Genomic DNA, 22,510 nt, shown 5'->3' on the forward strand with positions numbered 1-22,510 from the left:
GGCCTATTTGTATGTAGCCATCACCACGTCAGCTAGACTTTTCACTTACGCAAAAGCAGTAGTGTTTTTTTTACCTGTCCTAACACATCCCTACGTGAGTAAGCTTGTGCACGCTCTTTACATCCCTAATGTGAGTAAGCTTGTGCACGCTCAGACAAGAAACGAGAGGGGGACGGAACTGAACCAAGTCAACTTGCGGTGTAGCCTTCTGATTACCACTCTCAGCGATATGGTGTGTAGAGGAAAAGCACTTTAAACAGACCAATGATTTGTTACAGCAATATACAATAGCCTACAATAGAGTGTATGAAACGGAGTAGCCTACAAGTCCGCTAAGAGACACCCTTCTCCGATTCTTCTCCGCCCCTCTTTTTTTTTATTTCAAGGAAGCCATAAGATTGAAGACAACTATCTGCAGCAGGAAACTCGGAAAGAAAGTTGAAAGTGATATTAGAGAAGACAAGATGGCAGAGAATAAGACGGCTGGCAATCTTGGTGGCAATTTAGGAGCTGGAGCTGGCATATTTGCCAAACGTGTTCAGAGATCATTCAGCAGAGCGCAGGAGAAGGTAACGTATCTGGATTTTTGGTTTATCGCATGTTTAACATACTGCCTTCTAGACGAAACACTTTTGCTTATTCGTGAATCAGAACAGTTTGTGGTAGCCTTGATAAGATTGTCTGTTCTTGAATTATGTATTAGGCTGCATTCAAAGATCTAGGAGTGTTAAACATGAACAGAAAGTTGATTAACCAGTTGGGAACCACATGTAACATGACTGACAATTAGTAATCTTGTTATGATCCTGAACAGTAAGTTTTGATGCATCAATTTACCTGAGTTTAATTTTGACAGCAAAGTTATTGTTGGTTTAATGCACTTCAAGGTCTGAGCTAGGCGGTCTGAGAAACCATGATTCTTGAGACAAGATTAACATGAGCATATCACTCTTAATGTCAGAGGGACAACACCCACGCGATGCCATCACATTGAGAGGCTCACATAAACATAGTTAAAAGTTTAACGGCTTTGTTTAAATTTGATAATGGACTCTTGCTCTCAGACCTTTTTTTTGGTTAGGAATAAAGAATTCTTTGTTGATTTTCATCAGTCAGTGGTGTGAATGCTTAGCATATTCATATCGCAGCTGTGTGGACACAAAGCCAGTCACTTCCTGCCTCTCAGCTCACTTCCCCTCACCCTGAGCTACTGTTACTTGGTGGCTTTCTGTTTTTGGCCTGGTTTGGGATCTGACACACAAATGCAGTCTGTGGTCTTTCTCCAGCACACCTACGAGAACTGAACTAGTGCACCGGCCAATGACAGCTGCCCAATGGAGAAGTGCATTTCAGCCTTTGCTATGCTAAACAGTTTATGCCTAACTTTAAGGTTGTTGAAAGTTTGTCCCTGTATAAAATGTTCACTGTAACACACTGATGAAGTGGGAAAGATTGTGTTGATTGAAGTATGTGTACGTGTATAAGGACCGGTCTTGTTGTGATGTATGGATTATGTATTTGTTGCCTGATGCTTGTCTTGTGTCTGTGACAGGTTATGCAGAAGCTGGGGAAGAGTAATGAGACCAGAGACGAACAGTTTGAACAGTGCTCTCAGAATCTTATCAAACAGCAGGTACGACACTTGCCTCAGCAAAACACCCACATAGTCCCTGAACCTGAACCGTGGCTTTGTAGTGTATGTAAGGCAAAAGGCAAATTCGCTGCAAATTTGTAGTGCTCAGGTAGACAGACCTTTGTACACTGTTCTGGCTCTATTCGTTTTATATTTCAGCATATTAGATGTACGGGTTGTCTGTGTACACGTGCACATGTATCTTTGCTCTATGATAGGAAGTTACTCCACCCTCACTTGTTTCCCCCCCACACAGATACTAAGTGTGTTTTTCAATAGTAGGCCAAGTTGTTCTCTGAAGTTCTATCTCTGAACCAAATTACATATTCAAACTCTAACACTGTCTGAACAATATAATGGCAGTCTTTTTAAATTATATTTTATAAAGAAATGGTCATACAGAAGTAATACAGGAAAAATTGCAATTCAATTAGTCTAATAAGTTACAAGGAGTGACTCATTTTTCACCCATTGAGCGTGTATGTGTAATGGATGAATAGCTGCTTGGTCAAACATTGTGACAAAGCCTCATGCTGCAGTACGTCTATATACCACTCTGTGTTTGTTGATGGTATCAGTCATTGCAGTAGCTGGTTGCCAATGGGGTGACAGTTTATTCCTATGTTATTCTTAATACCAGTGACCTCCTGGTTTAAGTGGACAGTAGGTTTCTTAGTATGTAGGTAGAGGACCGTCTATGGCGGCCTTCATTAGTGAACTGTAGGACTCTCTCTCAAGTGTTGTTTGCATCTCCCCAATCTGTTGTTAGACCGACGGAGCAAGGCTTTTCAAAGATGTCAAGGCCTACTACAGCGCTGTCAAAGGTACTCACTGTTTCTCAATTCCGGCAAATCCGTAAGCAGCCCACAAGTGTATGAGCATGGCTGCTGATTTAGTTTTCACAATCAAATTAAAAGTACTAGAATGTACACTTGCACACTCCTCATTCAAAACCGTTTGGTCTCCTTGTAATCAACTTGTACAGGGCTTTGGTGCTGTGTTGTATATCTTGGATGTTTGTCTAACAACTCATTTCAAAGTACAGTTGCTTTTACTGGGCTACTAAATTGTTACACTACAGCAGTGCCTTTGTTCCAGTGATGCATGCATTCAGCAGGTTTGAAGGTCTGAGTTGGGTGTCTTGTGATGATACAGTTTCTACCCAGTCCTTGCAGTGTGTAACAGATTTGTGTTCAGTCCACCAAGAGCCTCGCAATGATTGTGAAGATTAGAATCAGAAAGGGCAAAGTAATGACTGTCAGGAAGCGCCCACTTTCTGATCTCGTTTGGTGGAAAAACAAATCAAGAAGTGAATGTCATCTATAATTAGAGCACAGGACTGTGTGTGTGTGTGTGAGTTGGGCAATACTGTCTGCACTGCTATAAGATGCCCACCCATGTTATGCACTGGTCAGCAGTGTGGCAACTCTACTCATAGTGTACAGTAGAATAGGAAGATTAAGAGGAGAAATTATTGCATTCACTTAACTATTCATTGTCACGGCATGTTTGCAGCCTAGTAGGAAACCACAAGGCTGTTGTTCTAGGCGGAAGTGTAGCCTGACTCTGACCAAATACCACACTCAGGCACAGAATGCAGTACAAATGCTCTTTGGCTTTGCAGTGCCAGCTTTTCAGACCATACAAATGCTTACTGTACACTTACTGGAGAACCAGAGAAGAGTTTCTGTAGAAATATGTCACACAAACTGAAATCAGATTAACCACACTTAAGCAATTTTGCTCTGGGGTGGGAATTTTCCAGTAAATGTTAAGCTATTATCATAACATGGAAAAGCAGCCTCAGTGTTTATATTTGTCTCCTGCCCCCTTTCTGTTTCAGTGTACGCAATTGCAAGACAAATTTAGCTTTCACAGGTGTGCACAGTTTTAGCCGCACTTATCAGGTGCGTGACCACGGGTATGGCAACCCAAGGCCTGGCAGTTTCCGATCCCCATTTCTTTGAGCCCATGTATATTTCCTATTGTATTATATATTTCAATCTATCTGTCTTGTAAGTGCTATTGCATAAATGCCACAGCCCTATAGTTCAAGGGTTTAGTAGGAGTTGTGTTTACTGTAATATTCTCCCACATTTTCTGTCATTGTTTTGACTACATACATAATGTAGGTAGAAGTATTGCCAGTAAGCCATGTGTGATGTCTCTCTTTGTTAATTCCCTCAGTAATGCATGAGACATCTAAAAAGCTCTCCCAGACACTCCAGAGTATCTATGAGTCTGACTGGCATGGACAGGATGATATACCTGTCATTATGGAGGTAAGACTGTGTGTGTGTGTGTGTGTGTGTGTGTGTGTGTGTGTGTGTGTGTGTGTGTGTGTGTGTGTGTGTGTGTGTGTGTGTGTGTGATTACAGCTGGTGGTGTACCTCCAAATGGTCAGTGCGGTCTCGATTTGGAGAGCCCAATCTGTCCTTTCTTGATTAGTCATTTAGTACAGTCCCAAAATGTGTTTGGGTGTTTTGTTGTTGGTTCCATCCACAGCTTTATCAATAGCTGGTGGGAAGTGATGTGTTTGTGTTCAGATTCTGTACACATGGCTTGTCATTTCTTGTGTACATCAATCTAGAATACTGAATAAATATTGCCACTGCCGTCATTATTTGAAGTCTCCATGTAAATCTGCTCATTCAATCTCTTTCTCTTTTTTTGTCTTCTGGTCACTCCGTCCGTCTTTCTGTTTTAGAGTGAGGATCTGCTGTGGAATGACTACGGGGAGAAGCTGAACGACCAGATCATGCGTACCATGGAGAACTACACCAGTCAGTTCCCTGATGTCAGAGTGGGTGTAACACTCTCCCTTCTGCCGTATCACATCCTGTCACACTAGTAGAAAAACAAAAGCACAAACTCGGCACTTTCGTGAAGACGGGCACCTTCAGTTTGGTTCAGTTGTGGCTTGTGGGTTTAAGCCGTAGGAGTCGATGCATAAACACTGCATTCCTTGGCGCACAGACTCAACAGACTATTGCGTAAATACTGCACAAGTGTTCTTTCTAATGAAGCCCATTTTTTTTTACTCCCTCTATCCAGTCCAATGTAATCAAGTCGGTCATGGTTTACTACACACAAAGCCTAATTTTATATATTCAATGGACTGTCGTAGTAGTGGTTTTCCCCTGCGTGTCATGCCAGCCTCCTCAGGCCTCTGCTAGGAAGTAAAACATTGAATAGAACTAGTGGGTTCCGTGCATAGGCTAGACAACACACTTGATAGTAATTTTATTGTCAGAGCCAAAGTCTTCACTCTTGTTACAATCTATTACACTTTTACATTAGAAGGACTTATCCATTCACATTCAACTCAGCATAATTCTTTAGGTTGTCACATTGGTTGAGAGCAATGTGCTTTCCTTTCCCCAGGAGCGTGTAGCCAAGCGAGGCAGAAAGCTGGTGGACTACGATTCAGCCCGTCACCAGCTGGAGACGCTTCAGAGTGCCAAGAAGAGAGATGACGCAAAGATAGCCAAGGTGAGGTAGTAGAAGCTATCAAACCCTTAAGGTTTACACTGTGTGTCTGTGTGTGGGTGTGCCTGTGTGCACGTGCGTATTTGTGTGACTCATCACTCCTCGCTCATGTTCCTTTCCCTCTTTCTTCTTTGACCTGCCTCTCGTCATCCCTCCCTCTCTCAACAGGCAGAGGAAGACTTTAATTCCGCACAGACCATCTTTGAGGATATAAACAAGGAGTTGAGGGAAGAGCTACCGCAGCTTCATCAAAGGTAGACTAAGCATTCCAAAAACACAGTGAAGCGGGGCTGTTTTGATCGTTTGGAGTTCATAGCGAATCCTTGCTGCTTTGATTAAAAGATTAGATTAGATTAGATTCAACTGTATTGTCATTGCACAGAGTACAAGTACTGAGACAACGAAATGCAGTTTAGCATCAACCAGAAGTGCAAAATAGCAACAGGAGTGCAGAGTATGTGCATATGTAAAGTGGAATAAGTGAATAAATATGATATGTACAGTAAGAAGTAGAATACGACACAGGATTGTAATATAAACAGAATTGGGACTAGCAGCAATTGAGGTAGAAGCAGATATGATAAGTATATAAAGTGCAGGTGTATAGTGGTGGTAATAAGTGAAATGAAGTAAAATGAAGTATAAGGTATAAGTACAGTAGTACAAAAAAAAGACATTTGATGCCATTCTCACTCTTTATTGTTAGTTTGTTCACTGTGTTTGTTCACTTTGACCGTTGAACGCAGCATAATTGCAACGACATAGACCAGTCCTACACACTTCAACTCCTACAGGATGAATTTCAAATTACAAGTCTGTTTTAGAAATCCAATTACAAACCTTTAAACCTGAATGAACCATAAAAATGTTTGTATGGGCATTGAGTGTTGCAAGAAATTCAGACAAAGCGCTGTATAAAGTCATCTAAATCAGCTGTGTGGCAAAATATCAAATTTAGACAGGCTTTTGCAAAACTTCTAAAGTGCTGTCCAATAGCTAGATCCTATTTGCTGTCCAAATCGGACTCCTTTTACTGTTTACTGGATTATTAGGCATTTATAATTCAGAAATAAGGAAAGCTTGAAGACTTTACATAAAAAAAAAACTCAAATTAAATACCTAATACCCATTGTACCCACTTTTCATGTGCTGTTTCAGCCACTGATGTCCCTGTGTCCACTGATGTGTTTCCTTTGTGCTCTTCTTTGTCTGCAGCCGAATTGGATGCTATGTGACCGTCTTTCAGAACCTCTCCAACCTCAGGGATGTGTTCTATAAGGAGCAGAGTGCAGTAGGTCTCAGTTTAGTAGTACCTTTAGGAAATCCTTATATCTGATGGAAGTGCTGAAACACAAACAAACTTGAAAAACTAATTCTCAAAACTTCTAATAGAGGTAGAATAATATGGTGTGTGTGTGTGTGTGTGTGTGTGTGTGTGTGCGCACGTGTGTGTGTGTGTTCGTGTTTAAGCTGAATCATGACCTCTACAATGTGATGAAGAAACTGGACACTCAGCACTCAGGCAGTACCTTCATTATTAAGGGACTCAACAGGTAAGTCAAACAACTTGCTGTCTGGCAATGTTTCAGTTACATACATAACAAACATACAGAAAAGTTTATGAAAGCTGATTGAAATGAGAATCAATACAGGCAGAATTTGTTAACCTTGATGTCAACCAATGTTCTGCCGTCAAGGTTGTGTTATGACATAATCTGGTTGATGACCGCATGTCATTTTGCAATGTTTTGAAGGCTTAGTATTTCTCTGTAATGTCAAGACCAAGTTAAATGACACCAGTTAATATCCTGTAAAAACAGTACCAAAATATGTCCAGGCACTCAAATGGTGACAGTCTGACATACCAGAAATGTGTTTGCGTGTTTCTCTTTGTTTATGTCCTTCTTCTTTTTACTGGCCATTTCTTGTTTTTGTTCTTTTCACTATACACAATGGCGCATATAACTACCATCCTCTTGGTATGGGTTCTTTTCCTGCGCAGCACCAAGTCTAAGAAGAGGAAATCCGTGGTCATTTCTGCTCCCATCCCCTGCAACACCTCCTTCCCCTCCAGCTCTGCCCCGTCCACCCCGCACAAGTCGAGCTCTTCACCTGAACCTAATGTTACCATGGATGTGGCTTCCGACGACACGGCGGGCCACAGGGACAGCGCCTCAGATTTGGAGTCCGTCAGCTTGACCGACAGCGACACACCGTCAACCCACAGACTGTCCATGTCATCGGAGGGGGAGGTTCCCAGGATGCCGACGTCAGCAAATGAGAATGGACATCAGACCACAGAGGCCCAATCGGAAGCTGGTTCAAGCATGAAGCAAGAGGATGTGCAATGGTCAATGGATGTGTCTGACACGCAGGCAGATCAGGAAGAAAGCAAAGCGCCAAAGTCCCCAGGAACAGAGAAGCCCAAGCGACCACCTCTCCCCACGCCACGCCTCTCCTTGACCCCCTCAGAGACTCCAGCAGCCAACAGTGGAAACGAGGAGGAGGAGGAGGGAGGGGAGCAGCAGCAGCAGGAGCAGCAGCAGCAGCAGGAGCCAGGCCTGGATGTAACGGAGCCTACAGCAGAAGCGGCAGAAACGGCAGTAGCCGCTGAAGACAGTGGAGCAAAGGAGAGGACAGGTGAAACAGCTGAGGTCTCAACTCCACTCTCAGCCAGGGACTCAGACGACACAAACCCCCCTGGCTTTCTCTATAGGGTAAGCTCCTCAAATCATTCTGGTACCGCCCTGTTGAGTCTCGTTTGTAGTCTAGATTAAGTTATGCAGTGGTCCTAATGCCCCATGAATGCAGCAGTAGTCCTAATGCCCCAGTATGATGCAGCAGTAGTCCTAATACCCCAGTATGCAGCAGTAGTCCTAATGCCCCAGTATGAATGCAGCAGTAGTCCTAATGCCCCAGTATGAATGCAGCAGTAGTCCTAATGCCCCAGTATGAATGCAGCAGTAGTCCTAATGCCCCAGTATGAATGCAGCAGTAGTCCTAATACCCCAGTATGAATGCAGCAGTAGTCCTAATGCCCCAGTATGAATGCAGCAGTGGTTCTAATGCCCCAGTATGAATGCCGCAGTGGTCCTAATGCCCCAGTATGAATGATGAGTTTTGGATCTTGATTCCAGGCCAGAGCCCTAGAGACTCAGGAGTCTGAAGATGACCTTCTGCTGGTGTTTGGGAAAGATGACATTATCCTTGTGTTTTCCGACTTCGAGGAAAAGGTTTGTTTGTTAGTTTGTTTTGATATTATTGGGATGAGATGTTTACATTGTGCTGTTCCTGAAGCATGATGTTAGATAAATTAATATCAAGACGTTAATATTAATGAGACAGAGACCAGCAATCAGAATTTCAGCGCTTTATCTTTTGCAAAAGAGGGAGATGTGTCACAACCAAATTTCATGAACAAACTCAAAGATGAGCTGGGCGCAGCCAGCCTTATGTGGGTAGAAAAAACAGGTTTCATCACAGACAAAGGGCGGTATTCTCCCGTCCCATCGCTTCAGAAGTTACAGCAGTGATCTCAGAATATGTCCTTGAGAGGAGAGCAGTGTGCATGACTATCAGTACAAAAACAGGTGGCTTGCCTCAGCAAGAGAAAATGCATCCTGTAGGCCTCAGCACATAGGATAAGCAAGCAGATTAAAATACAATAACAAAGTCCTCATTAAAATGTATCCATCACATGATAAAGTAGAAGACTGATCATGTTTGCTTGTATTTCCAATTACCTGTATGTATATCTTTAGCTTCTCATCAACTTGTGAAGTTTGTGTACTGTTGGCAGTGTTGCTGTTTCTCCACATAATATTTTCCTCTCGTTGTGTCGACTCTCCCAGCCGGAGGGCTCGGTGTGGGGCGTGAGGGAAGAGGACTGGATCAAGCACCGGGATCTGGTGCTGCTCTCAGGGACCGTCATGGAGAACCTGATCCAGCGCCTCGATGCTCACTGAAACCTGCCTCGCCCTCCATACTCACCTCCGTGTCCCAACGTGCTGTCACCCATGTTCTCTCTGACTCAGTGGGAACACGGCCCCACCCTAACAACCAGAGGCCCTCCTGATGACACGCAGTGCTGCAAGCAGTCACAAGACAGAGCTCTGGTCAGATTCTGCTCTTTCTCTGCTTCACACAAATAAAACACTTTGCCTAGAATTCACTGCCGTTACCACTCTCCAGACCCCCGCCTAGAAATTTGTACAATGTTGTTGCCTTGTTTTTATAATTTTTATGTCCATAACCAAAAGAGGTCACTCCTGTTGCAAAAAAAGAAGACCAGTGCCAGTGTTTTGCAAATAACTTGTTATCAATGAAACAATGAGTCAGTTCATGGTAGGCTCTACATTCTCCACAAGATCATGTCCATCCCAGCTTATGACTGCTCTCCAGATAATGGTTTCATCACAGTTCTTGCTCAGTGAAGAGAATCTGCTACGAAATGAGGTGAAATTGACAATTCCTTCAATTTTTAAAGTGGGTTGCTTTTTTTTTTAAACTGTGAAAATAATAAAATGTATGTATGTATGTATGTATGTTTTGTTTGAATGTGATGTACAAAAAAATAAAACAATGTAATTGTATACTTCTGTTATGTTAATGCTCTTTTGTAATGTTTTCTTTACAATAAAGTGACTCTAACCTTTATCAGGCTTTTTTGCTTTAGATTGATCTCTGAATAGTTTACTTCCTAAGATGTTTATGAATAACCCAAAAGAGATGTATATTTATTATTATGCACTGTAAGATACTCTTAGCTGATTTCGCAAGCATAGAAATGGCACAGAATACAAACTATCACCAAGTGATCCATTAATATTTGGTTGTCGCCCTCTGCTGGACAAATGTAGACATACTGTAGTATGGGATAGTCTACTGTGAGGCGCACTGAATTACTCCCAAGGTTCACTGCTCTCCAATTTGGAGACAATCTCATAGCCACAAAATAACAGTCACAAAATGATGTCGATTTACCTGCAATCTCAAACTCCCATCGGTGAGTCCAAAAGGACACGGAGTGCAAAGTAAACATACCAAGCTCAATCTGTATTCTGACTGTATACATACCCCCATTTAGAACCCTAACTTCGAAGTAAAACGTGGAAGGAAGAGAGGAAGAATATGGCTATATGGAATTCCAGGTCCTTTGTCATCATCCTGATAAGTTGTGGTTGCAGCCCTTGTGTATTTTTCTTCGGCTTCCCCCCTCTGTGAGATGTGTTATTGCTGAGCTGGAGCTACTGAATATGAGCAGCTCAATACTGTGGATGGATCATATTGAGTAAAATACATTTTTAGTTGTTGCTTCCACACTGGTACATCCCTGGCCTTGTGGCGTTTTCCATATGTTTTCTTCTCTTCAAGTTCATCATATTTGTTGTCTGAGCCTTCACTGGACAAAGTGATTTGACCCAGATTCGCTACCTGTCCCAGACTCGTGGCTTTCCGGGGAAGAAGCTGCTGAGTACGAGTACACAATTGGCGCTTCTTCAACAGAAGGCCTGGCTCTAGCTATCCTCTCTGGAGACTTAAGGCATGTGCAGCATGTTCCTGCCTATAGTTGTGATATGCTGTGTTCTATTTGTGCTTCACGCCTGTATCTATCCCCTGAAATCACACACACAACTCTTCTTTCTTTACTCAGAGATAGAATGTGAGGCTGAGATCAGTACCCAGTCCATGGAGTCTTCTCAGTACATCTCCAGCTGCCTGGATGACATGATGTAGGTGTTTCAGTTCTATTGTCATCTCACAATGTTGCTCCTGATGGTGGACGTTCAGAACAACCTAGAGTGACCTAATGGTACGTGTTCTGAGGTAACTAATGCCATCAACAATGCACTGTGCTCCGAGAGGCTCAGGTCAGCATGACTAGTCTGGAGAGAGCTGACGTCTTGGCAGAAAATGCCTCAGAACATGCTCACCCACTTAACCACGCTCTTGTGACCATCTGTGTCACTTCTCTCACAGTGTGCCCTGTTGTCTCAATTCTTATTGTGTCTGTCAACACTTTTCACAACATCGCAGTATAAGTAGATATGGAAACAACAATTTGACACTTTTGAGATTTTGAGGTTTTATAGGCAAGTTGTTTGGGTATCATCCTCAAATTCATTTTGATAGCATATGGTCATGTGAAGGACAGATAAACACCTGTGTCTTCCCCACTAGCCTTCCAGGATATGTAGTTCTGCGTAATGGGCTGGTACACCCTGCAAAAATGGAAGAAATGCTTTCTCACACATGACATTGCCAGCTAAACTACCAAAAGACACAAGTAAGCAAGTGTTGGCAAGCTTCTATCAGTGTCATCTGGACTATTAGGTGGTGTTTGCAAGGTATTTGCATGCCTTTCGGTTAGTTAGCTTACTAGGTTTGGAAAATCACTCTGTATTGCTGTAGTGCAGCTTCTTTGATTGCAAGAATAATCTGGTGGGCACTATAAAGGCAGCCAACAGAATGCTGCAACAGGGCATCACTTGACCCAACCCCTGCCAGGCCCTGAACATGGCCAGCTCTCACAGCAGAGTTCAGTCCAGCAGAGGCAGGAGGACCAAGGCCAGATACACCAAAAGCCACGCTGGGTAACTCGTACCACTCCGGCCTTACCTTGTTTTGGGCCTTCTTTTCATAGACGTACAGGTGCTGTGAGCTGTAAAGTAATGCTTTTGTCAATGCATATTCTTTATGCACTGACAGCGGTCATGAAAATTGATGCTCTATGAAAAACTTGTATGTTCATAAAAGTTAACAGCTCTTGCTGTCATCCCTTAAGGCAGCTTTACCTTTACTATTATGCATTGCAGAGGTGTACCTCAGTCTATATAAGAAGAATAGATGTTCAGGGCTTGACAAAACATACAACATTGCACACAACATTTAGTTACAAGCTTGATTCCATGATTTCTGTTTTTTTTTTTTACCACTTTGTACTACTATTGTGTGTTCGTACAGGGCTATAAGAGGGCTAACAACATTAGTTGGGTGAGGGTACATGAAATTCAGGACTCTGTAATTGTAATAATGGAAAAATGTCTTCAGCGACAATCTATATTTTCTAATGCAAATGCTGTGCACTACTTTTGTAAAGTTGTGTAGTATAGTTAGTAACAAGGCTGAAAACAAACAAAACAGAAAACTGAATCTGCCTTAATGTGTCTGTCAAAATACATTGCTGGTGGTGAACATTGACTGAGACAGGTATCCAGGCAGTCCGGAGGAAGTGTTTACTGAATGCATTTTGTATCTTAGCAATGGGAAAGAATTCACAGTTCAGTTCATATACTGGTATGCTGATGTGAAAAAGTGTACATGGTATTGAGACAAGTGTGAAAATGATTGGGGTAAAAAAAACATGTCAACCAAATGTAAAACATTCACGTTATGCAGCCCATATCATTCTGAAGCATGCAGGACATGAGCTAGCCAGCTGTAGCTATCCTACTTGACTAATTAGCTACTGGGAACATAACGAAAGCAGCAAATTGTGACTACTGTATAAAATGTACAAGTAATCCAACACATTAAGTCAGGTTAGTTTATTTCTATAGCCCATTTAAAAAACAACAGGAGTTGTACCAAAGAGCTTTCTAGTTGTGGTAAATAGATTGACGATGAGAATAAACATGAATTGAAGGAAATAAATGTTAAAACATACAAACAAATAACAGGAATAGAAGTAAAAAGAATGAAGGACAAAATACATTCTAGGACACACTAAAGAAATACTGAAACACTAGCCTGACGATGTCATACTCATAACTGAAACACACTAAATAAATACTTAAACATGATACATGAGTAAAATTAATAATAATTTACACATAGAATGAACAAGATAATACAGGTAAAAAGTTAATCAGATGATCTAACTGTTGTCATTATGTTAACTGGGACAATATATATAAACTAGGGCATTCAGATTTGTTTTTGGTCTTGGGTCTTTACTTTATGTTGGTTGTGTGTTCGATCAGTGAGATACAAATTATTAACAGTAAATAAGACTACTGGGAATCAGTACATTGACCATCTTTGCCATTGCTCTTATTATGGAAAGTAATCACCCGGAAGTGAAAATCACTGAACTCAAGAACGCTCCTTACAGCTGGAAGAAAAGTATTGTTTGAATGCATTTAGTTAAACTGCAGCGACTTGGTATATTAAAGAGGGCAGATGTTTCTACCAGACCACAGAAAAACACATCGCTGACGTTTTTGCACCCTCTTCCAAGTTCAAGTCATCACGTTTTTATACGAAACTTATAGGTTATTAAGTCAGTCATGTGGCTAAAAAACACTAGCTTGCCATCAACTTTGCGAGCACCTAGCAGTTAGCAGATAGGTATTTTAATTAGCTATCGTTAACCGACATTTGACGTTAACGTTAGCTAATTCGTCTGGTCTTACTCAGATTTGAGGTGTGTAGACCAGGCCGAAGTTGTTCCTTAATGTTATCCCCAGAGGCAGTTGCCACTGTTAGACATGTCTGGTTGGCAGATCCTTGGAGTTGTCACCGTGTTAGTATTAAGTGTGCTGTTGATGGTCGTTGGGTACGTAGTGTACTCGGGCCTCTTCGCCAAAATTATCATCCTGACTGGGTCGCCTCCAATGAGAAATATCACATTTGCCTACAAGTTTAAGCAAGGACCATACAAAGACTGTGGAGCGCTCTTTACAGAGAGTAGTAAACTTGGTCCGAAGCTCTCCACCATTGGGGTTTTCTACGATGATCCAAAAAAGGTGAGGGTCACTCAGGATGAATGAAATGTCCTCGGTGGTTGAATTATAAACTGATTCATTGCCAAAACATAATCATATAGCTGTGGCATAAATTAAAATTGTACGTTCAACTATAACATGTAGTCTTAATTTCAGAGTCAACGTATTTGTGGAAAGTCCATGCACCTTAAGTTATTTGTTTTTGTTGTTGTTGTTGTTGTTATTATTTGTAAACAATATTAGGTGTGAACACAGGAATTTAAATTAGGTTATTCCAGGCCGGATGTTGCACTATTTGACTCGTTCAAATGTTTTCTCATAGCTGCGGTTCCTCAGTTACCTCAGAAGGTATAGGCTCTGCAGTGAAACAGAGCAGAAGTAGATGGGGAGGTATTGGAAAACAGCAGCACAGGAAGCTGTATTAATTTTAATTGTGTGTATTACCGGCACAACACAAACCATGGACAGCTGTCCTCGGTTGAGCACAATGCGAGTCAAATCCTGTCTGGTAGGCTGTGGTTCAGCTTCGACTGTTAAGACACATCGAATGTGTGTGACCACTCATAATGCTTTTAGTCAAGACCAAAAGCATTACATCCGTTTATCTTACATCCCAATGTGCATGTGTGCTATTTGTCCTCCATGATTAATGGCATATAGCAGGGTGTAGATGGAGTTCACAGTGTGTTTAATTTCTTCTGTAGAACATACAACTCTGTGAATAGTATTTACATTTAGTCCTTTAGCAGACACTTTTGTACAAAGCAACGTACAAGGGAGAGAACAGTCAAGCTACGAGCAATAGAACCTGGTGTAACAATAAATACTACTTTACATAAGATATATAAAACAAGAAAAAAGAAGTGCAGGAATGTAACTGCTGTAATTGCAAGTTAAGGACTAGTCGAAGTGCCCTTTAGGACAGGAGGTGCTCTCTGAAGAGATGGGTCTTCAAAAGCTGCTTAAAGGTAGAGAGGGATGCCCCTGCTCTGGTAGTGACAGGCAGTTCATTCCACCAACGTGGAACTACCAATGAAAATAGTCTGGGCTGCCGTACTTGCACAGACGGCAGTGCCAAACGATGCTCACTAGAAGAGCGCATTATCCTGGGTGTAACATTTACACAAGAGTATTTAAGTAGGTATAGGAGCAGAGCCAGTAATTATCATATTTATGATTTATCCATGCATGACATCTTTATGCCCTTTTCTACTGACCAATTCCTGTATTCAAGTCCAGGTTTTTTAATTTAGTATAATTCCTTTTGCAAATAGTGTCTATTTGACAGCTAAACATCATAGCGACATGTTGAAACGGCTGTTTGGTGAACATTTTGTTAATTGAGGGTAATCTATACAGTAGTGCCTGGATGCAGGAGGATATCCAGCAGAGCTCTACAGTAAGGCACTAGATTAGAGATCACTGATGTAAAGGATCTAGTCCTTTGTTTTGGGAGAATCAGATGTGTGCTGTTGTGGTCGTACTAAGGTGAAGACAAAAAAGGTTATGAAACAGTCAGACAAGCCAGTGATGTTTTAGGGAGGTGAAGAGGTTGAGGCTTTCCTTGTTGTTCTTACGGTTGTGGGTTACTGCAGATTACTGCCAGGTTTGAGTCCTCAGATCAATATTCACTTATTGTCAGAAAGAAACAGGGTAAGAACATTTCTTTTTTCCAGTAATTGATCTTTTAATTTGATGCCAAATACATTTTTTCGACAGTTGAAACTGTTCTGAAAGCTGGATGGGCAGTTCTGTTTTCTACCACTAAGTGGCAGTGTTGATGTGTGTATCATTGTGTTGATGATATGTTATGATGTGAGGGGACTATGTTGCACATTTCCCCCTATTAACAGAGGTGAAAAATATAATTACATTTCACGTTTTTGCAAAGTGTTCCTTGTTATCATGATAGATGTCATCCCTGCTGTTGTTTCAATTAGACCTTTATTTCTTGATATTTTTGTGGTGTTCTCCCTGGCAAATCTACTAGGATCCAATCAAAATTTTCCATCATTGAGCTTTATTGTAAAATATTGAAATTGTTCTTTCTTGTCTGTAGTTCAGTGTTACAGTTGCACTAACTAAGAACCCCGCCCACAAAGCAGAGAAGGAATGCAAGCCAGACACATTTAAATCTACTGCTTAGTGCCAAATCAGGAATGTAGGCTACCTTGTTTGTAGGATAACATGGCTTTAAAGGGAAACTTCTGGATATTTCAACCTTTCAACCCTATTTTGAGGTATTTCTGGGTCCAAACCTATACTTAGGACAATTAACAATCAAAATCAGTCCAGTATTGAGTTAGAATGCTATAACCAGCAACCGCAAAGCAGCTATGCAATGTAATCCCATGGGGCAAACATCTGCGTCAAAGTACACTGCTTGTTTTCGCCACTGACGGGCTCATAATGTTACTATAGGTGTTTGACAACATGGAAAGGATCCCTACAGAGATATACCTGTGTCTGTTAACCTCAATGACTGTAAATAAATTACTGTTTCTACAGTTCCTGTAGTTCAAGCTTCTGTTCCTGTAGAAAATGACTAGAGGCAGACAGAGGTGTACAGTCCCGCTCAGCAGTATTGGCACTAGGGTTGGGTACCGAGAACCGGTACCAATACGGCACCGGTTCCATACAACCGATACCTACCCGGACCGAAATGCAACGCAGATTTCGGTGCTTCCTTACGGTGCCTGAGCAGATAATTTTTTATTTTTTTTTTTTATTAAAATTTTTATAATTTAACAAAACTAGCGATAGCTAACGAGAAGTAACGTTAGTGGCGTAGATCTTTCTGAGTACGATCTGTATACTTTTTTGTGTTGATAACAGATTTCGTGGGGCACATATAAAACTGCTCCATCTCCCAATATAGACTCTCGCCTGTGTCGCTCACGCTGCATTCCGTATGGGACTAGTGGAAACGGGATTTGTGTTGAGGAGTTGCCATGGTAATGGGTTGACTTGCGTGTGGTTTCGGTTTCAAGATAAGTGTGGTTGTTCTAAGCAGAAGTTGGATACGCTTTATTAAACGGAGAGCTACCGTCTCATCCAAAGATATTCCTTCTCAATGTGAGTTCTTAAGAGAGCACTAACTTGGACGCTACAATAACATTGCAAGCCATCAATATAACGGAGAAAATGTCGAAAGGTAAACGATCAAAAGTGTGGCTGTATTTCGCACAAAAAGATTCAAACAATGCGACGTGCAGCATATACAACAAAATTGCGTGTAAATGGAGGAGAGAACTCAAGAGGCCCTGAAGCTAAACTTTTAAAGTGGCAGTACACATTCACGAAACCAGTGGGTTTAAATAAATGCAAACTAATTAATATTTGTTTTACTCTGAAGGCAAACATGCTCATATTTCTGCAAAAGTATTACTGAAGTGTGAAGTGTGTGTACAGAGTTTGTTATGTATTTATTTATATTTATTTAAGTATACTGTAAACAGTTGTTATAAGTTAATATATTGTTCATAGTTTGAAGTTAAAAGGTTTGAAGCCAAGTGTTTTGTATTTATTTGTATTTATAGTATACCTTAAACAGTTAATATATTGTTAAATTTGAAGAAAACTATTTGCCTTGGCAATAAATAAGCCTAATGTCTTTAATTAAAAAAAAAAAAAAGTATCGGTTCTGGCACCGTTTAGGCACCGGTATCGTTTTAAAAGTATCGGTTATGTACCGGTATCGGAAAAAACCCAAACGATACCCATCCCTAATTGGCACCCCTAGTGAATATGAGCAAACAGGCTATGAAAAAATATGTCTTTGCTGTTTATCCTCTTGGTCTTCCACTCAAAATATTCATAAAAATCTTACCTTTTCATTGAGGTAAAATAATTGAGAGAAAAAGGTTTTTTTTTTTTTTACATTAAATGAATATTATTCTTCAAAACATTCGTGCACAGGTATTGGCACCCCTTAATTAAATGTTTTTTGCAGCCTCCCTTTGCCAAGATAACAGCTCTGAGTCTTCTCCTATAATGCCTGATAAGGTTGGTGAACACATGGCACGGGATCTGACACCATTCTTATATACAGTATCTCTCCAGATCCTTCAGATTCTGAGGTCAACGCTTGTAGACTCGGCTTCAGCTCATCCCACAGATTTTCTTTGGGGTTTAGGTCGGGGGACTGTGATGGCCATGGCAAAACCTTTATTCTGCGGCCGGTGAACCATTTTTGTGTTGATTTTGAGGTATGCTTCGGATCATTGTCCTGCTGGATGGTCCAACCATGGCCCATTTTAAGCTTACTAGAGGGGGCTGTTAAGTTTTCATTTAATATCTGCTGGTATTTGATCCATAATACCATGTATCCTTACAAGATGTCCAGGGCCTTTGGAAGAAAAACAGCCCCACAACATCAAAGATCGGCCACCATACTTCACAGTAGGTATGGGGTGCTTTTCTGTATGGCTATCTTTCTGTCTACGCCAAACCCACCTTTGTTGTTTTTGCCAAAAAGCTTGATTTTGGTCTCATCTGACCATTTAACTCAGTCCCATTGAAAGTCTGACTTCCATTTGGCAAACTGTAGGCACTCTAGTTTGTTGTTGATTGACAGCAGAGGCTTTTTTCTGGCAACCCTTCAAAACAACCTGTGGTGATGTAGGTGGCATCTGATGGTAGTTTTGGAGACTTTCTAACCCCAAGACTCAACTAATGTCTGCAATTCTCCAGCTGTGATCCTTGGAGATTATTTTGCCAGTTGAACCATCCTCCTCACGGTGCGTGGGGTCAATGTACACACACGTCGTCTTTCAGGCTGATTCTTAACATCACCTGACGCTTTAAACTTCTTTATTATTTCCATGATAGTGGAAATGGGTATTTTCAACTGGTACAAGATTTTCTTGTGTCCATTTCTTGATTTGTGCAGCTCAACAACTTTTTATTGCACATCGTCACTGTGTTCTTGGGTCTTTCCCATTGTGATGAATGACTAATGGAATTTGGCCTGTGTCATCTCATATTTGTACATCAGTGGAACAGGAAGTCATGGTTAACCTCTTAAGAGTTCATAATTAAACAGGTGAACTTAAAAATGTAAAACATGACTGGAAATATATTTCAGTTAGATTTTAATTATAAGATTTTTCTAGGGGTGCCAATAATACTGGTACGCATGTTTTTGTAAAAAATATTTATTTAATCTCAACCGTTGTTTTCTTTTACAATAATTTAACTTCAATGTAAAGGTAAGATTTTTGTGAATATTTTGAGTGAAACACCAAGAGGATAAACAGCACAAACAAATTGTTTCATACCCTGTTTGCTCATATTCACTAGGGGTGCCAATACTGCTGAGCGGGACTGTATATCTGTAGGGATCCTCTCCATGTTATCAGACACTTTGGGAAAAAAAAGTTGGACCAAAAAAGAAGGGAAAATAGGGCCCAGGTTAAAACAGGATTCCCTTTAAGGTGTTTTCCCTTGTTCAGCCTGATAGTATGCTTCTGTCTTGGCTTGTCTCTTAGTATCTGGCTGCACTCTGTTGGGAGCCACACTAGTCAGCCTTGGAGTGTTAGCTCAGCTGTACTCTTCTAAGGCACTGGATTCAACTCACACTTGAGGGCAAAGTTCAGAGGTCATCCATAATAAACAATTTGCTGCTTGGGAAGCTGGTCCTGGGGCATTGAATGAATGTTGCCATTTCCTCCTCTCTCTCTACCATACAGTGCTGAACCACTGAAAGCCATAGGCCTAAACTTGGGTTGTGTTTAAGAGGTTGTATTTTGGATTGATAAGGGTAGTCAATAACATTCACACCATTGCATGAGCAAGCTGACATGAAATGATGAATTGAATGTTCTTATTGATTGCTGTAAGATCACGTTATTGTTATAAGGCTAACGTTTTTTTGACTGTTGATATTGGTAGAGTGTTGGTACTGGTTTTGTAAATTAACAATATGTTAGTTAACGGGCGTTAATGACTAGCCTTCTAATTGTCTATTTGGTGCATCTTGGATAAACTGTTCCCCGTCTACGGTTGAGTTTATATTCTGTATGTGTTTGATGAAGTTCCTCACTGACTGTTTTACTAAACTCTATACGCCACACTGAAAAGGGATGCTAAGACTTTTTCCCGTCACAGAAAAGAAAGAAATTGACAGGAGAGGTGTGGCGCTGTGTATTGAGAAGAGATCATGACTGACTAGACCACGAGGCACTGATATTTGATGTGATTTGATTTGATTGGTGCCCACTCACTTATCCAAACTTGAATAAAGATGGTGGTTGTCTGTTCCTCAGCGCACTTTGCTCTTTGGTTGTGATCTCAGACCCCAGGCGCTGTGGTGTGACCAGCAGGACAAGCCTCCCTGCCGGTTTCATCCATCACGCAGATACTTGATCTTCTCTGAGTCACAGGGATCCTCCTGTGCCCTGTGGGGAAACAAGAATTCAATCCGACAAGAAAGGAGACACAACTGTGCTGTTAGTGCCAAGTTAAAGGAAAGTTTTTCATCCTTCAAATGAGACTAGGAGTAAAATGAAGCTATTGACCCAGCAAGAAAGAGGCACCTGTGTGTGGGAAAGAAAGTGTGATAGAGCAATGCTTATGCTGTGAGTTGTGGGTTCTTTTCAGGAATTTTCTGCAGTGATGGTCGTATTTAGCTTCTTGCCTCAGATGGAAGGTGTGAAAACATTTTGTGATTGAATGTGGTGACCTCTGAGACTGGATGTTTTAAAAGAAATATAAAGAGGTCTATAATTGGAGCCTTGGTCCTCATCAAGTCTTTGACATGGGTAGGATCACAGGGTATGACCAGAACAGACTCTGGTTCATGCTGTCAGGAAATCATCTGTCCAGGCCAGGATGTACACAACAAGTCACTCACCAACACCCAGAGCGCTTAGGATCTTCCATAGTTTATGAACAGGAGAAAAGATATCAAAACACTTCTCAGGGACTGCATTTAAAGGTGGAGTCTGTGACGGGCAAAATGTTGTTGATATTTGAGCTCAACAGCCAATCAAATACACCCCACCCCTTCCATGCTCTTGCAGCAATGTGCTAATTGGCTGGAATTGTTAATAGCTCGGTCTGTGCCATAATGTTTTCATTTACAGAGCCAGGACTGTACCAACACCGGAGTGTTTTGAGTGCATGCACATAACGGACAGCTGGTGGACCGTGAGGAGCCATTATCTGAAATTGACTAAATGGATATTGAATTGGAGTCACAGACTGCACATTTAAGCCGAACACTACAGTAGGGTAATAGGGATTATAAACCCTTGGGACAAATCAAGTACCTTGTCTTCCCGAGGCGGTACAGTCTTCTGGAGAAATGCCAGGAAAACCCGCAAGGGCCACCGAAGGGTAGTGGAGCGTCTTTAAGCCTGGTTGAACAACCACAGATGCTAATTGTTAACTAATAACTAATTGTTATTTTTGTGATCTTACATTCTTCATCATTGCTGGTTTAACCCGTCTAATTGCCTTCACTATATAACACCATTGTATGGGAAGACACACAGCATCATGCAGTAGTAGTTTGTACTTTAACCTGTCTGTCTACAGTTGTTCATCTTCAGTAGATCCATTTCCATGATTGTAGTATCCAGAGCCTGTGTGTGTATTCTTCGGCTCAGGTTGATTGTGGTCTCCTGTCATTTTCACAATTTGTGCCCATTTCTCCATGGCAACCAGCTGAAATGATGGCTGACTTGACGAACGTGTCCGGTATCTGTTGTTCATAGCTGTCTTTGTCATTGGTGTCCCCCCTCCTTCATCTTTTCCCTCCTCTTATTCCCAGGCCTCCAATTAGTAGCTGGCTCAAGCCCCGCTTAGCATACAACCCTGGCCAAGTTCAGCCGCCCAACGCAAGTAACTGGCATAATGATCTCAGTTCATTAGGAGCCCACGGTGTCACTACCAGGCCCAAGGTCAGTCGTTTTCAGAGGCTGTTTTTCTCATCCGCTCAGGAATACAAAAGCACTAGGCATGAGAAGATATCCCTTCAGCAACATCTCAGGCCACAGCATTCATGTATTGGGTTTTTGATATGTAATTGCCTTCTCTAGCAAAACAATGAGCTGAAGTGTGGCACAGGTGAGGCCTGACAGGTGGTTTGATTGTCTGTATTGATCAGTGACTAGAGATTTGATTTTTCTCTTTGCAGGGTGGTAAAACCTGGCATGGTATAGGTCGTAGGTGCGATATGTTGCAAAAGTTTGATTGAGATCTTTTGTGATTGTCCTGGTGTGTGGACCAGATGGTGAAGGAAAGTCTGGAAACTCTTAATTTCAGTCCCCACTCACTCCAGAAAATATTGTAATATTGTATTGTTAATGTTGTGTAGTCTCAGTGTTTGGGGGGGTGACGCATATGGTTGAATATGAGTTGAATCCAGTTTGCAGCTGAAGTGGGCCATTGCATCAGTCATGAAGACTCTGCCTTGAGAAAAATAGATGAGCACAGGGCTGTCCACCTCCCACATCTAATCAGAGAATCAGATCCCAGGTAGTAAATCCAGGGAGGCCTCCTAATAGGGGTCTGATTCATTAGCCTACTCCGTAATAGCTCTAGATAGTAAGGTCTCAGAGCAGGTCAGAGACGCAGCTAAGAAAGGAAGGCGAGTGCAGGAGAGCAGGCTCCTCATTGGAAGAACTCTGGAGGCTTTGCCCAGAGCTACCTCGGAACT

The 22,510-nt window shown here is 41.6% G+C and overlaps 2 protein-coding genes across 2 annotated transcripts in view; both read left to right on the forward strand.

Moving 5' to 3' along the window:
- Nucleotides 1–420: 420 nt before the first annotated feature.
- bin2b (bridging integrator 2b) lies at nt 421–9,572 on the forward strand. The gene is made up of 12 exons (XM_080846514.1): nt 421–569; nt 1,553–1,633; nt 2,403–2,457; nt 3,821–3,915; nt 4,341–4,436; nt 5,018–5,125; nt 5,291–5,376; nt 6,338–6,413; nt 6,593–6,675; nt 7,125–7,839; nt 8,260–8,355; nt 8,974–9,572. Exons 1-12 carry the CDS (start codon nt 465–467, stop codon nt 9,085–9,087), a joined length of 1,710 nt encoding a protein of 569 aa, XP_080702640.1. The 5' UTR covers nt 421–464; the 3' UTR covers nt 9,088–9,572.
- A 4,039-nt stretch (nt 9,573–13,611) lies between these two features.
- LOC308371126 (testis-expressed protein 264 homolog) overlaps nt 13,612–22,510 on the forward strand; it is a gene marked incomplete at its 5' end in the record, with an annotated part of 41,715 nt that continues 32,816 nt past the window's right edge. The window contains one exon of the mRNA XM_080845916.1: nt 13,612–13,869. Coding sequence (XP_080702042.1) covers nt 13,612–13,869 — 258 coding nt within the window. The remainder of the gene's footprint in view (nt 13,870–22,510) is intronic.

The sequence above is a fragment of the Sprattus sprattus genome, assembly GCF_963457725.1.
Source record: "Sprattus sprattus genome assembly, chromosome: 10".
NCBI classification, from domain to species: Eukaryota; Metazoa; Chordata; class Actinopteri; order Clupeiformes; family Clupeidae; genus Sprattus; species Sprattus sprattus.

Bases quoted from the DNA above. Each gene is read 5' to 3' on its own strand.
- bin2b (XM_080846514.1), top strand. From the start codon at position 465: ATGGCAGAGAATAAGACGGCTGGCAATCTTGGTGGCAATTTAGGAGCT. The intron at 5,126-5,290 runs GTGAGGTAGTAG...CTCTCTCAACAG, and splicing joins ATGACGCAAAGATAGCCAAG to GCAGAGGAAGACTTTAATTC. The intron at 8,356-8,973 runs GTTTGTTTGTTA...CGACTCTCCCAG, and splicing joins TTTCCGACTTCGAGGAAAAG to CCGGAGGGCTCGGTGTGGGG.